General features: G+C 37.0%; 1 protein-coding gene across 4 annotated transcripts in view; it reads left to right on the top strand.

Moving 5' to 3' along the window:
- Positions 1 to 16,438, top strand: part of ABCB7 (ATP binding cassette subfamily B member 7) — a 140,640-nt gene that overhangs the window by 105,229 nt on the left and 18,973 nt on the right. For all 4 annotated transcript variants that reach the window (XM_010592709.3, XM_064278566.1, XM_064278565.1 and 1 more), the window contains 8 exons: positions 8,360 to 8,492; positions 9,353 to 9,621; positions 10,636 to 10,724; positions 10,817 to 10,904; positions 11,901 to 12,075; positions 13,360 to 13,517; positions 14,100 to 14,263; positions 14,417 to 14,546. In XM_010592709.3, the coding sequence (XP_010591011.1) occupies positions 8,360 to 8,492; positions 9,353 to 9,621; positions 10,636 to 10,724; positions 10,817 to 10,904; positions 11,901 to 12,075; positions 13,360 to 13,517; positions 14,100 to 14,263; positions 14,417 to 14,546 (1,206 nt within the window). The remainder of the gene's footprint in view (positions 1 to 8,359; positions 8,493 to 9,352; positions 9,622 to 10,635; positions 10,725 to 10,816; positions 10,905 to 11,900; positions 12,076 to 13,359; positions 13,518 to 14,099; positions 14,264 to 14,416; positions 14,547 to 16,438) is intronic.

Raw genomic sequence — 16,438 nt, 5'->3', positions numbered from 1 at the left:
AACTTCCGGGTATTTTATTGTGATTATGTTGACTCTATAGATCTGGTTGAGAAGACCTGACATTTTAACAGTATTGAGTCTCCCTAGGTGTCTGGGTGGCATAAACAGTTTGTTTGACTACAAACCTAAAGATTGGCAATTTGAACCCACCCAGAGGCTCTGTGGAAGAATGGCTTGGCTGTATGCTTTTGTACAGATTTTAACCAAGAAAGCCATTTGGAGCTCAATTCTACTCTGTAATACATGGGGTCTCCATGAGTCAGAAGTAACTTGACAGCAATGGGTTTGGGGTTTCTAAAAAAATTTTTTTTTATTCATGATCATGGAATATCTCTTGATTTATTTAGATCTCCGATTTCTTTCATCAGAGTTTTGTCGTTTCCCTCATATAGATCTTATACATGTTTTGTTAGATTTATACCTAAATATTTCATATTTTTGGTGCTAATATAAATAGTATTGTGTTTTAAATTTCAAATTCCAGTTGTTCATTGGTGGTATCTAAGAAAGCAATTGACATTTGTTTATTAACATTTTATCCTGCAACATTGCTATAATCACTTACTAGTACAATGTTGAGTTGGAGTGGTGAGAGGGGACATTATTTCCTAATTCCTAATCTTAGGGGAAAGCATCTAGTTTCTCACCCTCAAGTATGATGTTAGATTTAGGTTTTTGTAGATGTTCCTAGTTGGCTGAAAGTTTTTCTCCCGAGTGGGCATTGAATTTGTCAAATGGTTCTTCTGCATCTATTGATATGATCAAGGAGCCCTGGTGGTGCAGCAGTTACATGTTCGGCTGCTAACTGCAAGGTTGGTGGTTCAAGCCCACCCAGTGGCTGCATGGCAGAAAGACCTACTGTTCTGCGCCCATAAAGATTACAGCCTAGAAAATCCTATAGGGCAGTTCTACTGTGTCTTATTGGGTTGCTACGAGTCAAAATCGACTCGATGGCACCTAACAACAATACCAACAATTAATATTACATGATTTTTCTTCTTTAGCCTGATGAAGTGCTGGATTACATAAATTGATTTTTTTAATGTTGAAGCAGCTGCATACCTGGAACAAATCCCAATTGGTTGTGCTGTATAATTGTTTTTAATATCTTATTGTGGTTTGGGTGAAAGTTTACAGAGTAAATTAGTTTCCCATTCAACAATTTATACACATTTTGTTTCGTGATATTACTTGCAATCCCCTCAGTGTGACAGCACTCAACCAACTTCCTGAGTTCCCCATTTCCATATACCCATCTTTCCTGCCCCTTCTGCCTTCTAAGCTTTGTTTCTGGGCAAATGCTGCCGTTTTGGTCTTGTATGGTTGATTGTTCTGAGGAGCTCATTCTTCACAGGTGTTATTGTTCACTTTATAGGCCTGTCTGTTGTTTGGCTGAAAGGTGATATCCAGGAGTGGAGGGTGTCTGAGGGCCTTAGTCTCCGGGGTTCCACCAGTCTCTATCAGACCAATAAGTCTGGTCTTTTTTGTAAATTTGAATTTTGTTCCATATTTTTCTCCCACTCTGTCCAGGACCTTGTACTGTGATCCCACTCAGAGCAGTTGGTATTGGTAGCCATGCACCATCTACTTCTGGCCTCAGGCTAATGGAGGGTATGGTTCTTGTGGTCCATTAGTTCTCTCAACTGTTTCCTTGAGACTTTGATTTTCTTCACTCTTCTTTGCTCCAGACAAGAAGAGACCAATAGTTGTATCTTAGATGGCTGCTCATAAGCTTTTAAGAACCCAGTCTTTATTCACCAAAGTAGGATGTACAACATTGTTTTTATGGACTATGTTATGTCAGTTGATCTCAGTGTCTCCTCAGACTATGTTCTTAAGCCCTCAAGCCCAGTGACTCAGTCCCTCGAGGTGTTTGGTTATAGCTAAGAAGTTTTCATAACTGTGCTTCTGTGTGCTCTACTACATACACGGACATATTTGCGGCACATACAAGTGCATATATAGAAATATCCTTTGCCAAGCCTATATATGCTAGTGGGTGTACTCCCATACATCATCTTATACCTGTTCAGTTTACATATCTACCTATGTATCCACTTGTGAATTATTGTTTATTACTGTTATTGTAGATTGTGTATGTAACAGTATTTACCGCTGTTTCCTTTTACTCTTGCGTACCTTTCAATGTCTTCCTTTGCCTTAGTTGTGTTGTGCTGACTTTATCATGCTGTGTATTGTCTTTCCCTTCACCCAAGTTAATACATACCTACTATCTAATTAATGATTTTTCCATACCTGCTAAGTATCAAAGAATGTTTCTTCCTGTGTGTAAACCTTTTCTTGACTTTTTATAATAGTGGTATCATACAGTATTTGTCATTTTGTGATTGGCTTATTTCACTCAGCATAATGTCCTCCAGGTTCATTCATGTTGTGTGATGTTTTGCAAATTCATTGTTATTCTTTAACATTGCATAGTATTCCATTGTATGTATATACCGCAGCTTGTTTTTCCATTCATCCACTGATGGGCACTTAGGTTGTTTCCATCTTTTTGCTATACTGAATAATGCTGCAATGAACATGGGTGTGCATATATCTATTCCTGTTATGGCTCTTAACTTTTTTAAGGAAGTGCCATACCGTTTCCACAGTGGTTGTACCGTTTTATATTCCCACCAGCAGTGTATGAAAGTTCCAGTCTTCCCACACCCTTATCAGCATTTGTTGTTTTTTGTTTTATTTTTTTTTTTATCATTGCCATTATTGCCAGGGTGAGTTGATATCTCGTTTTGATTTGCATCTCTCTATAATGGCTTTTTTAAATTTTTTATAATGGCTAATGGGGAGCCCAGGTGGTGCAGTGTTTAAGATCTCGGCTGCTAACCAAAAGGTTGGCAGTTCAAATCTACCAGCTGTTCCTTGGAAACCCTGTGGGGCAGTTCTACTCTGTTCTTAGGGTCGCTATGAGTTGGAATTGATTCAGTGGCACCTAACGACAACAACAATGGCTAATGATTGTGAGCATCTCTTCATGTATTTGTTGGCTGCCTGAATGTCTTCTTTGGTGAAGTATCTGTTCATGCCCATTTTTTAAGTAGATTGTCTTTTTGTCGTTGAGGTGTTGAAATTTTCTCAAAATTTTAGAGATTAGTCCCTTGTCAGATATGTCATTGCCAATTTTTTTTTCCTGGTCTGTAGGTTCTCTTTATCTTCTTTTGGAAAAGGCTTGATAGGTGTTTAATTTTTAGGAGGTCCCAATCGTCTAGTTTGTCGTCTGCTGTTTGTATATTTTTAGATATGTTTGGTAGTCTATTTATGTCGTAAATGAGGGCCCATAGGTTTGCCCCTGTTTTTTCTTCCATGATTTTTATAGTTTCATGCTTTATATTTAGGTCTTTGAGTCTTCTTGAATTAGTTTTTGTATATGGTGTAAGGTATGGATCCTGTTTCATTTTTCTGCAAGTTGATATCAAGTTTTGCCAGCACCATTTGTTAGTCTATCTCTTCCACATTTAATTTATTTCGGCCCTTTGTTGAACATCAACTATCAATAGGTGGATGATTAACTTGTGTGTTCTGAGTTCTGTTGCATTGGTCTAAATGTCTGTCGTTGTGCCAGTACCAGGGTTTTTACTACTGTGACTATTGTCTGTATAGAAGGCTCTGAGATCGATAAGTGTGAGGCCTTCTACATTCTTCTTCAGTAGTGCTTTGCTTTTCTGAGGCCTCTTCCCTTTCCATATAGAGTTGGTGATTAGTGTTTTTATCTTGTCAAAGAATGTTGATAGAATCTGTATCAGAATTACATTATATCTGTAGATCACTTTGGAAACCCTTGTGGTGTAGTGGTTAAGTGCTATGGCTGCTCACCAAAGGGTCAGCAGTTCAAATCCGCCAGGCGCTCCTTGGAAACTCTATGGGGCAGTTCTACTCTGTCATATAGGGTCGCTGTGAGTCAGAATCGACACGACAGCACTGGGTTTGGTTTTTGGTTTGGTAGATCACTTTGGGTAGTATTGACATTTTCACAATGTTAAGTATTCCTACCCTTGAGCTTGATGTGTTTTTCCACTTATGTAAGTTGCTTTTGGTTTCTTGCTACACGTTTTGTAGTTTTCTTTGTAGAAGTCTTTTATATCCCTGGTTAGGTTTATTCCTATGTATTTTATCTTTTGGGGTATTTTCCTGATTTGCTTTTCAGAGTTCTCTCTGTAAGTGTAGAGGAACCTGACTGATTTTTGTATGTTGATCTTATACCAACAGTCAGTTTGCTGCATCCTTCTATTAGTGCCAGTGGCTTACTTCTGGAATCTCTGGGATTTTCTATGTATAAGATCATATCATCTGCAAATAGGAATAGTTTTACTTCTTTATCAATTTGGATACCTTTTATTTTCCTTTATTGCCTTATTGCCCTGGCTAGGACTTCCAGAACAATGTTGAATAAGAGTGGTGATAAAGGACATCCTAATCTGGTTCCCATTTTCAAGGGTAATGCTTTCAGCATCTCTCCGCTGAGAATAGCTGTTGGCTGTTGGTTTTGTATCTATGACCTTTATTATGTTGAGGAATGTGCTGAGAATTTTTATCAGGAATGGGTGTTGGATTTTATCAAATGCCTTTTCTGCATTGATTGATATGATCATGTGATTCTTTTCTGTTGTTTTATTTATGTGGTGGATTATGTTGATTGATTTTCTAATGTTAAATCACCCTTGTATACCTGGTATGAATCCTAGTTGGTAATGATGTATTATTTTTTTGATATGTTGTTGGATTCTACTGGCTAGGATTTTGTTGAGAATTTTTGTGTCTATATTCATGAGAGATGCTGGGTTATAATTTTCCTTTTTACTTATGTCTTTGCCTGCCTTTGGTATCAGGGTTATACTTGCTTCATAGAATTAATTTGAGAGTATTCCATCTTTTTCTGTATCCTGGAATAGTTTGGGTAGACTTGGTGTCAGATCTTCTCTGAATGTTTGGTAGAATTCTCCAGTGAAGCTGTCTGGGCTAGGGCTTTTTTGTTGTTGTTGTTAGTTTTTTTTATGACTTCTTCAATTTCTTCTTTTGTTTTGAGCCTGTTCAGATTTTCTACCTCAGTTTGTGTTAGTTTAGGTAGGTATTCTGTTTCTAGAAATTTACCCATTTCTTCTAGATTTTCAAATTTGTTAGCATATAGTTCTTCATAGAGTTCTGTTATGATCCTTTTTCCGCCAGGTGGTTCTGTTGTAACCACACCCATCTCGTTTCTTATTTGTGTTATTTGCATCCTTTCCTTTTCCTTTGTCAATTTGGCCAGTGGTTTGTTGATTTTATTCTTTCAAAGAACCAACTTCTAGTGTTGTTGATTCTTTCTATTGTTTTTCTGTTTTCTATTTCATTAATTTCTGCTCTAATCTTTATTATAATTTCCTTTCTTCTGACCTATATAACTTTTCTCCTCTCTGAAGAACTTCTTTTAACATTTGTTGGAAGGCAGGTCTAGTGGCAACGAATTCTCTCAATTTTTGTTTGTCTGAGAATGTCTTTATTTCTCCTTATACTTTCAAAGGATAATATCACTGAATACAGAGTATAGTGAAACCTGTGAGAGCCAGAGCTTGAAGAGACTGCCTTGTTTTTTTGGGTTTCTCAACTTTTCCACCTTTGACAAGGTACAGTCACCACTTTTTCTATCACTCTCTACTTAGTGGAAAATATTTGAGTTTTCCATCTCTGACAGGCTTTCACCTTACACAGGCTCCAGTTTTCACAGGTTTGTACTAGGTTGGTGGTTTTATTCTTTCAACATTTTAAGTATTTCACTTCACTCTTGTTTGTATGGTTTCTAAAGAGAAATCCAATAAAATTCTTATCCTTGTTCCTCCTGACTTAAGATTTTCCCTTCACCTTTGATTTTCTGCAGTTTGGATATGATATGCCTAGGAGTAGATTTTTTGCTATTTATCCTTTTTGGTGTTTTGTGAGTTTATTGGATCTATGATCTGGTATCTGTCATTAATTTTGAAAAATTCTCAGCCTTATTCAAATATTTCTTCTATTCCTTTCTCTCTTCTACTTCTGGTATTCCCATTACATGTATGTTACACCTTTTATAGTTGTCCCTCTTATTCTGTTCCCTTTTTTCATTCTTTTTTGTTTTTGCTTTTCAGTTTTGGAAATTTCTATTGACATGTCTTCAATGTCACTGATTCTTTCCTCGGCTGTGTACATTCTACTGTTGACCCCATCAGAGGCGGTCTTCATTTCTTTTACTGTGTGTTTTGATATCTAGAATTTTCATTTGATTCTTCCTTAGAGTTTCTGTCTCTGCTTATGTTACCCATCTGCTCTTGCATGTTGTCTACTTTTTCCATTAGAGCATATTAATCATCATTATTTTAATTTTACAGTTCCTGGTCTGATAATTCCAAAATCTCTGCTGTTTCTGAATCTGGTTCTGATGTTTGCTTTGTCTCCTCAGACTGTATTCTTTGCCTTTTAGCATGCCATATAATTTTTTCTTTTGAAAGCTGGTCATGATGTATCAGGTAAAAGTAATGAGGAAATTAAACCTTTAGCATGTGTTCTTAAGTTTATCCAGCTAGGAGTTAGGCTGTGTTTACTGTTTGCTGTAGCTGTGTATGTCAGAGGCTAAAATGTCCTCTAGTGTCTTTGTTTTTGTTTCCCCTATTGTCTTTGGGTTTCCCTAGAGTCTCCTTCTTAAATAGGGTCTGATGCTTGCAGTTTTTGTAGCTGTAATCTCTTGTTTTTTTTAACAATAATATCTCTTGTTATTGCTGTGGTGGAAAGATTTTCGAGGAGGGCGAGTGTTCTTCAAGTTGATTCCAACATGTGTGTCCGAGTAGAACTGTGCTCCATAAGGTTTCAATGCTGATTTTTCAGAAGTAGATCATCAGCCTTTCTTCCGAGGTTGAACCTCCAGCCTTTCAGTTAGCAGCCAACACGTTAACCATTTGCACCACTCAGGGACTCAGGACAGTTAAAACAAAAAAAAAAACCACTGCCATCGAGTTGATTCCAACTCATAGCAACCCTATAGGACAGAGTAGAACTGCCCAATAGAGTTTCTAAGGAGCACCTGGCGGATTCGAACTGCTGACTTCTTGGTTAGCAGCCGTAGCACTTAACCACTACGCCACCAGGGTTTCCTCAGGACACTTACCAAAAAACCAAACCAAACCCAGTGCCATCGAGTCAGTTCCAACTCATAGTGACCCTATAGGCAAGAGTAGAACTGCCCCATATAGTTTCCAAGGAGTGCCTGGCGGATTTGAACTGCCAGCCCTTTGGTTAGCAGCTGTGGCACTTAACTACTACGCCACCGCCACACGGGGTTTCCATTAGGTCTTGGTAAATAGTTTCCCTTGAGGGCACGCCTTGTTAGGAGAACAGAGAGCTGTGGACATATTCCAAAGTAGTTGATTTTCCTTTCCCCCTCCCAGAACCTTGAGGGGATATTTCTTTGATCTTCACAGTGAGAACTCTTTGGGCTCCTAGAGGTAAAACTCAGGAGAATATGGGGCTCTCCTAAGACTGTGCCCCTCCAGAATTTTTAACTCTGAAACTAGTCCACATTGAGCAATTAGCAATTTGCAAATTAGGTTTAAAGTATTTCTACTGGCATTGACTCCAGCTGCAAGTTTTTGTTCCTGGGCAGAAGGCTCCCAGTAAACTGTGATTCTCTGTATCTGCCTGTCTGTCTTGCCAATGTTTGAGGTAGGAGTGTGCCCTGTAACCTCAGTTCTCCAATGGATCTAAGAAGAGTTGTTGATTTTCAGTTTGTTCAGCTTTTTTCTTGTTGTGAGGAGGGAGTAATAACTTCCAAACTTTTGACATATCAGCCTGGAAACTAACTAGAAGTCCACTTCTTTTGAGATCCCTGTTGCTGTATAGTATCAGTTTTACAGTTGCTTTGCCAAATCATTTAACAAGTATTTATTGAATACCTAATATATACAAAGTATTTTACTCAGCATGGGTGGGGCAAAAAGAGTAATATGATACAGACCTTCAAATGATCTACTAGGAAAGGAAAACATATGTATAAATACAATATAAGGCAGTATGTGCCATAGGTTCTTTAGAATTTCAGGTAGCAGAGAGAGCATTTTTGAGTGGATGATCAGGGAAGATTTCATGAAAGTAGGAGCATTTGACTAATCCCTGTAGCTTGTGAGTATTTAAATGGCAGTCAGTGTGATGTAAGAATCCTGCAATGACATCTCTACCATTGCCAAAGATTCTGTCTTTAAATTAGGAGAACCATTTCATATTATCAGTAAATGGTTATTGATATCTAAACATTACTACAAATACTAATTTAAATATTTATACTTTTATAAATAAATATTTTGCATGTGATGGGTAATTGCTATTTTTATGTTTTTAGGCCATGAATATTGTGGTTCCCTTCATGTTTAAATATGCCGTAGACAGCCTCAACCAGATGTCGGGAAATATGCTGAACCTGAGTGATGCTCCAAATACAGTTGCAACCATGGCAACAGCAGTTCTGATTGGCTGTATGTGTGATTCTTTAATCTGTCTACAGGTGTTGACTTTCTTCAAGAGGCTTTCATCATATTTGGGCAGATGACCTTTTCACCATAACACAGCTTAGAATTTTGGATACTTATTATTTTGTGTGAAGCTTTTGAATTCTTTGTATGATATACTTTTTAAAATTCCCTGATACCAGTTGTATTTTTCATGTTCTAGAAAACTGGTATAAAATAAGACATTAAATTCATAACAACCACCTCTTATAGTTAAGCGCCTTCTAAAATACTTTTCCAGTAAGCTTAGTTATTTTGTTGCTGTTGTTGGCTGTTAAATAAGAAATAGCTAAATAATTTATACACGCACACTCGTTAGTGCTTAGTGCTTTATTAAAATATGTTCAATAGCAATGACACAAATCCACAGTTTCTAAAGAACAGAATACAAATGCATTAGAAGTGATGCTTTATGAGACTCGGGACATGAGTGGGTCATGCTTTCGTGAAGGCACTTGAGTGTTCAGAATCTCAACTTTATTATTTTTTGTTATTTGGGGAGTTAGACCAAAAGCCTTAAAAGGTACTATACAATTATCCACAATAGGGCTGCATGAGCTATTATTTATTAAAAACATTTTAATTGGAAAAAATCTTTCAACATTCTGAATCTCTGAGGGAAAATAACACTGAAAGGGATCTATGATGGTGAAAAGGTTGGTATTTACTAGGCTGAATGATTTCTAGGTTTTTTTTTAATGTAAGTACCTGTGATATAGTCATTGATTGAATTATTCACTATGCAAACATTTTCTGAACACTTGCGATTTTTACACTCCTGTGATTCTAATGTTTTTACACTCTTATTTTGTTTTATGTATTGTTAGATGGTGTATCAAGAGCTGGAGCTGCCTTTTTTAATGAAGTTCGAAATGCAGTATTTGGCAAGGTAGCCCAAAATTCAATTCGAAGAATAGCCAAAAATGTCTTTCTCCATCTTCACAACCTGGATCTGGGTTTCCACCTGAGCAGACAAACAGGAGCTTTATCTAAGGCTATTGACAGAGGAACAAGGGGTATCAGTTTTGTCCTGAGTGCTTTAGTATTTAATCTTCTTCCCATCATGTTTGAGGTGACTCTTGTCTGTGGTGTTTTGGTAAGTAAACATTTTTCATAACAAGCTTTTATGTTTACATTCTTATTAGTAGCTATTTAGTACTTAAGCTGTTGTGCTGTTGCATGCTTATGGATTTGAAAGCAAAATTTCATGATGCCAGAAGGATGATGCAGTTCTTAAATTATCTTGCCACAAGCTTCAAGGGACTGTCCAAATTTTTTATTGTGTTGTAATTATAAAAACTCTTCAGTTCTACACATAGATCAGTCATTAAGTAGTGCTTTCAGTTTTTTATTAGAGATTTTTGTGTATGGCATTAGTCTGGTATGTTGAAAATATCTAGGTTTCTCTTCACCATTTATAACATTTTAAGGAACTTCGTATTTTATAGCTAAAAGTATGTAAAAACAACCAAACCTGTTGTCGAGTCGATTCTAGCTCATAGTGACTCTATAGCACAGAGTAGAGCTGCCCCATAGAGTTTCCAAGGAGCAGCTGGTGGATTCAAACTGCTTGCTTTCAGGTTGGCAGCCAGGTTCTTAACCACTGTACCACCAGGGCTCTTTTTTTTTTTTCCTCTTTAGGGTTATTGTACTATTTTACTGTCAACATATAAGGGTAATATCAATGTGGCGGGAGTCCATGGGTGGTGCAGATAGTTAATGTGCTCAGCTGCTAACTAAAATACTGGAGATTCAAGTCAACCCAAAGTCACCTCAGAAGAATGGCCTGGCGATCTACTTCTGAAAATTCGGCCATTGAAAACTATGGAGCACAGTTCTACTCTGACACACATGGACTTATCATGAGTCAGAGTCAACTTAATGCCAAATGTTTTTTTTTTTTTTTAATCAATGTGGCAAATGAAGATTGACTTTCTTCCCTTGTTACTTAGAGTAGATTTTCTAGATTTTACTTTGACGTCTCACCAATTTATTTGGTTACACAATCTCGCATTTATTTAAATATTTTGATTAAAAATTGCTGTTGTATATTATAAACTATTTGGCAAGAACAATGACTGTTTTTCATTTCTTCTTTTGCTTTTTCCAGTATTATAAGTGTGGTGCCCAGTTTGCATTGGTAACCCTTGGAACACTTGGTGCATACACAGCATTCACAGTTGCAATCACACGGTGGAGGTGAGGTATTGCCCAGAGGCTAGTCAAGGTTCAGAAATTAGTTATGCTTTTCTAATAAACATGTCATGGCTATGCAAATCTTTGTCTTGCAGAACTAGATTTAGAATAGAAATGAACAAAGCGGATAATGATGCAGGTAATGCTGCCATAGACTCACTGCTGAATTATGAAACTGTGAAGGTAATATGTTTAATTATATTTTCCTATGCCTTTCACACTGCACTAAGATTTGTTCTGCCATTTAATTTAATAGGTACTATAAGCTACGGTTATAAGCTAGAACTTCAGATTCTCAAGTAATTTTTTTTATAAGCTAGAACTTCAGATTCTCAAGTAATTTTAGGATAGGCTCTAGCTGTTTTTATAAGCTACGGTTATAAGCTAGAACTTCAGATTCTCAAGTAATTTTTTTTATAAGCTAGAACTTCAGATTCTCAAGTAATTTTAGGATAGGCTCTAGCTGTGATGAAATAATAGTACTTTATTGCTTTTCTTTTGTTTAGATATTACAGTTCTTTTTCCTTGGTTTTTTTTTTTGGAGATCATCAAATTTTACCTTTTGAATTAATTTGTGATAGGAGTGTGGTTAGCATCTTGGTTCAGAATGGATACTAAGCTAATCAAACTGGCATATAGGTTGTCGGGTCTCCTTCTAGCTCTCATTATTTCATTTATTTGTTCATTTTTCTGTTCAAGAACTAGTTACTGAATGCCTCTTGTGTACAAAGCACTATGCTAGGTGCTGTGATGGCAGGGATGTGGTGGTAAAAAAAAAAAAAAAAGATTAATATATAATCCCTGCTCTCCCAGACTTTATTATCTACTGGGAGAGTTAAAGTGGGGGGAATGAGAAATACCAGTTCAGAGTTTCAGGGGCTCAGGGAAAGTCTTTGTGAAGGAAGTGTTATTGAAGGCTTTTTTTAGATATGGGTTTAAAGTAGGCATTCAGTAAAAGTTTATTGGATGAATTTTACAGACTTTTCAAATGCAGCCCATGATGTAAAAATGCAGGAGTGTCGTAGTCCAATATATTGAAAGTCAGCTTTTTAAAATGTATTATGCAGTACAAAATTATTATATCCATACATGAAGCCATATGAAAAGTATACTAATCAATTAAGAGGATAAATTTTAATTATATTTGTATATAAGTTACTAATTTTGTGTATTCTCTAGTATTTTAATAATGAAAAATATGAAGCACAGAGGTATGATGGATTTTTGAAGACATACGAGACTGCTTCATTGAAAAGTACCTCTACTCTGGCTATGCTGAACTTTGGTCAAAGTGCTATTTTCAGTATTGGTTTAACGGCTATAATGGTGCTCGCCAGTCAGGGAATTGTGGCAGGTAATGGATCTGTGATTATCACATTTTTAGACTGTTCTACTTAACCTTTATAAACCAAGATTAATGAGAAGAATGTGTTTATTAGTCATAAAGCATGTTCAATAGAGAACTTTAACATTCTTGGAGTACTTTTTTGTATTAGAATGTGTTTTCTTGATTGTTTGATTTTTTTTTTTAACTTTTTGTTTAATACTGCCAGTTTAGTGTTGGTGCTCTCACTGATTGGGATTACTCTTTATCTCTTTATACATTTTGTGGGTCTACACCTTGATTCTTTCATGAGAAACTCTTTTTAGCATCTAATATTTCTAATTTCTCTTGTAGACCTGTAAAACAATGTAATTAATTTAATGTTTTGTTTAAAGGACTAAAATGCAAACAATCTTTTTAGTATTACCAGTAATCTTTTCATCTATTAGTTCCTCATGTACAAAAGCATTTCAAAAATAAATAATGTCTGTCTTTTTTCTGTAACCCCCCACTCAATTAGGATTTATTTATTCATTATAACCTTAATACTTAGTTTAATTAGTCATGATACCCATTTCCTCCAATTTTTCAGTATATAAACCAAAAACCCATTGCCATCGAGTCAGTTCTGACTCATAGCGACTCTATAGGACAGAGTAGAACTGCCCTATAGAGTTTCCAAGGAGGACCTGGTGGATTTGAACTGCCGACCTTTTGGTTAGCAGCTGTAGCACTTAACTAGAACACCACCAGGGTTTCTTTTTTTAATATATTCTTTTTAAATTTCTATTTTACATACTACACAGTAACTTGGTTGTGTCTTAGGAATAGCGGTTTTTAGCTTTCTGTTTCTACCCCCACTTAAACTATTCTTTTTTTATTTATTAAATATGGTGCATGGGTGGGCTTTTTCCATTCCATTTAGCATATACCAAGTTTCTTATATTACCTAAATCAGGGATTAAAATGCTCTGAAATTTGAGTAGGCCTAAGAGTTGCTGGAAAACCCTGGTGGTGTAGTGGTTAAGAGTTCAGCTGCTAACCAAGAGGCCAGCAGTTCGAATCCACCAGGCACTCCTTGGAAACCCTGTGGGGGGAGTTCTACACTGTCGTATAAGGTCGCTATGAGTCAGAATTGACTTGATGGCAAAGGGTTTGGATTTTTTTTTTTTAGAAATTGCTGGTTATGTATATTTTGAACTGTATTCCAGAGTAATACATATCAAACTTCTCTATCTTAAAACGGAAACATCTGTAATGTTCATCTAAAATATCCTCTTTTTTTCTTCTGCCAACTGTTTTTTTTTTTTTAAGGTACCCTTACCGTTGGAGATCTAGTAATGGTGAATGGGCTGCTTTTTCAGCTTTCACTACCCCTTAACTTTCTGGGAACTGTATATAGAGAGACTAGACAAGCACTCATCGATATGAACACCTTATTTACTCTACTCAAGGTAGACACCCGAATTAAAGTAAGTAATCTGTATAGCACCTCTTCAAAAGTATGTGGGCATCATCCTATCAATAAGATTATTCTAAGGAAGTGTTCTTACATCACCATGTTTGTAAACTAATTTCTTTCTTACAGAAATTGGGTTTATCATGTGTATTAAGAGGTTGTTACAGCTTTTACATCAATGTTTAGAAACTTTACAATGTTAGCAAAGAATATTATACCCAGAAACTAAATTTTGTTAACGTGAATTTTTGTACTTGCTCTTGATTTACTTTTGCTAATAATTAATGATGCAGAACTTGCAGTTGCCTCTCCTTACATCCTCCACCCCCTTACTTCCCTAATCACCATTCCTCCTCCTTCCCCCACCCCCAATCAAAAGTACTAAAAAACAAAAGCTTTCAGAATTGTTCACCTAAGCATGAGGAGTGAAAAAAGAAATCTTAGAAAACATGCTTGGAAGTGGTCTACTTCTGCTTATAAATCTCCTCCTTCCTCATTATTTTCCTTTTTTGTCTCTGTAAATTAGAAAATTGTCTGTATAGACTTACACTCTAGATGATATATAATATGGTTTGTTTTTTCTCTTCCCTGCTAGGACAAAGTACTGGCACCTGCCCTTCAGATCACACCACAGACAGCTATGGTGGCCTTTGATAATGTGCATTTTGAATACATTGAGGGACAGAAAGTCCTCAGTGGAATATCTTTTGAAGTCCCTGCAGGAAAGAAAGTGGCCATTGTAGGAGGTAGTGGGTCAGGGTGGGTAATTTAGTTATTTATAAAATTCTACGTCATTGACTGATGCTTCCAAGTATAATATTTTTTCTTTATCATAATAAAATGATTACTGTTGTTTAAAACAGGGATCCCCTAGCGCTAATAGAAGTAACCTTTTCTCATCTCTAATTTCAGGAAGAGCACAATAGTGAGACTGCTATTTCGCTTCTATGAACCTCAAAAGGGTAGCATTTACCTTGCTGGTCAAAATATACAAGATGTGAGCCTGGAAAGCCTTCGGAGGGCAGTAGGAGTGGTACCTCAGGTATTTTTTTAAAAACCTATTTTTTGAAATATTTATTGGATTGGTGGATCTGTAACTAGAATAATTTGATGTCAAGAAGTCAGCAAATGCTAATGAGCTGGGTAGTGTTTGGCCTCCAAATCAAATTCTGTTATCAAAAAAAAAAAACTTAAGGGAAAATTTACATGATGCAAAAATTTCTAAACCCTAAATGGTAGGATACTATAGTAGAAAGAGCACAGTCTGTGGAGTCAAACAGATCTGGGTTCTAACCCCAGCTCTAACCCTTATTAATTCTGTGGTCTTGGTTCTCACTTTCCCCACCTGTTAAAAAAAAAAAAAAGGATACCATTTATCTTATAGGTTAGGATTATAATTATGGATTAGAGATAATATATGTAAAGCACCAAGCACAGTGTCCAGCACACACGATTCAGTAAGTGAAAACTATTATTGCAATTTTGAACAATTTTTTTCTTTTTTTTTTTTTATTATTAACTGTTATTGCGCTTCAAGTGAACGTTTACAAATCAAGTCAGTCTGTCACATATAAGTTAATATACATCTTACTCCTTACTCCCACTTGCTCTCCCCCTAATGAATCAGCCCTTCCAGTCTCTCCTTTCGTGAAAACTTTGCCAGCCTCCAACTCTCTCTATCCTCCCATCCCCCCTCCAGACAGGAGATGCCAACACAGTCTCAAGTGTCCACCTGATATAATTAGCTCACTCTTCATCAGCATCTCTCTCCCAACCACTGTCCAGTCCCTTTCATGTCTGATGAATTGTCTTCGGGGATGGTTCCCGTCCTGTGCCAACAGAAGGTTTGGGGACCATGACCGCCGGGATTCCTCTAGTCACAGCCAGACCATTAAGTATGGTCTTTCTATGAGAATTTGGGGTCTGCATCCCACTGATCTCCTGCTCCCTCAGGGGTTCTCTATTGTGCTCCCTGTGAGGGCAGTCATCAGTTGTGGCCGGGCACCAACTAGTTCTTCTGGTCTCAGGATAATGTAGGTCTCTGGTTCATGTGGCCCTTTCTGTCTCTTGGGCTCTTAGTTGTCGTGTGACCTTGGTGTTCTTCATTCTCCTTTGCTCCAGGTGGGTTGAGACCAATTGATGCATCTTAGATGGCCGCTTGTTAGCATTTAAGACCCCAGATGCCACATTTCAAAGTGGGATGCAGAATGTTTTCATAATAGAATTATTTTGCCAATTGACTTTGAAGTCCCCTTAAACCATGGTTCCCAAACCCCCGCCCTTGCTCCACTGACCTTTGAAGTATTCAGTTTATCCCGGAAACTTCTTTGCTTTTGGTCCAGTCCAGTCCAGTTGAGCTGACCTTCCATGTATTGAGTGTTGTCCTTCTCTTCACCTAAAGCAGTTCTTATCTGCTAATTAATCAGTAAAAAACCCTCTCCCTCCCTCCCTCCCTCCCCCCCTCGTAACCACAAAAGTATGTGTTCTTCTCAGTTTATACTATTTCTCAAGATCTTATAATAGTGGTCTTATACAATATTTGTCCTCTTGCCTCTGACTGATTTCGCTCAGCATAATGCCTTCCAGGTTCCTCCATGTTATGAAATGTTTCACAGATTCATCACTGTTCTTTATCGATGCGTAGTATTCCATTGTGTGAATATACCACAATTTATTTACCCATTCATCTGTTGATGGACACCTTGGTTGCTTCCAGCTTTTTGCTATTGTAAACAGAGCTGCAATAAACATGGGTGTGCATATATCTGTTTGTGTGAAGGCTCTTGTTTCTCTAGGGTATATTCCGAGGAGTGGGATCTCTGGGTTGTATGTTAGTTCTATTTCTAACTGTTTAAGATAACGCCAGATAGATTTCCAAAGTGGTTGTACCATTTTACATTCCCACCAGCAGTGTTTAAGAGTTCCAATCTCTCC

The sequence above is a fragment of the Loxodonta africana genome, chromosome X (genome assembly GCF_030014295.1).
Source record: "Loxodonta africana isolate mLoxAfr1 chromosome X, mLoxAfr1.hap2, whole genome shotgun sequence".
Taxonomy (NCBI): Eukaryota; Metazoa; Chordata; class Mammalia; order Proboscidea; family Elephantidae; genus Loxodonta; species Loxodonta africana.
Note: the sequence above shows the minus strand (reverse complement) of the source record. Positions and strands in the feature narration are given on the sequence as shown.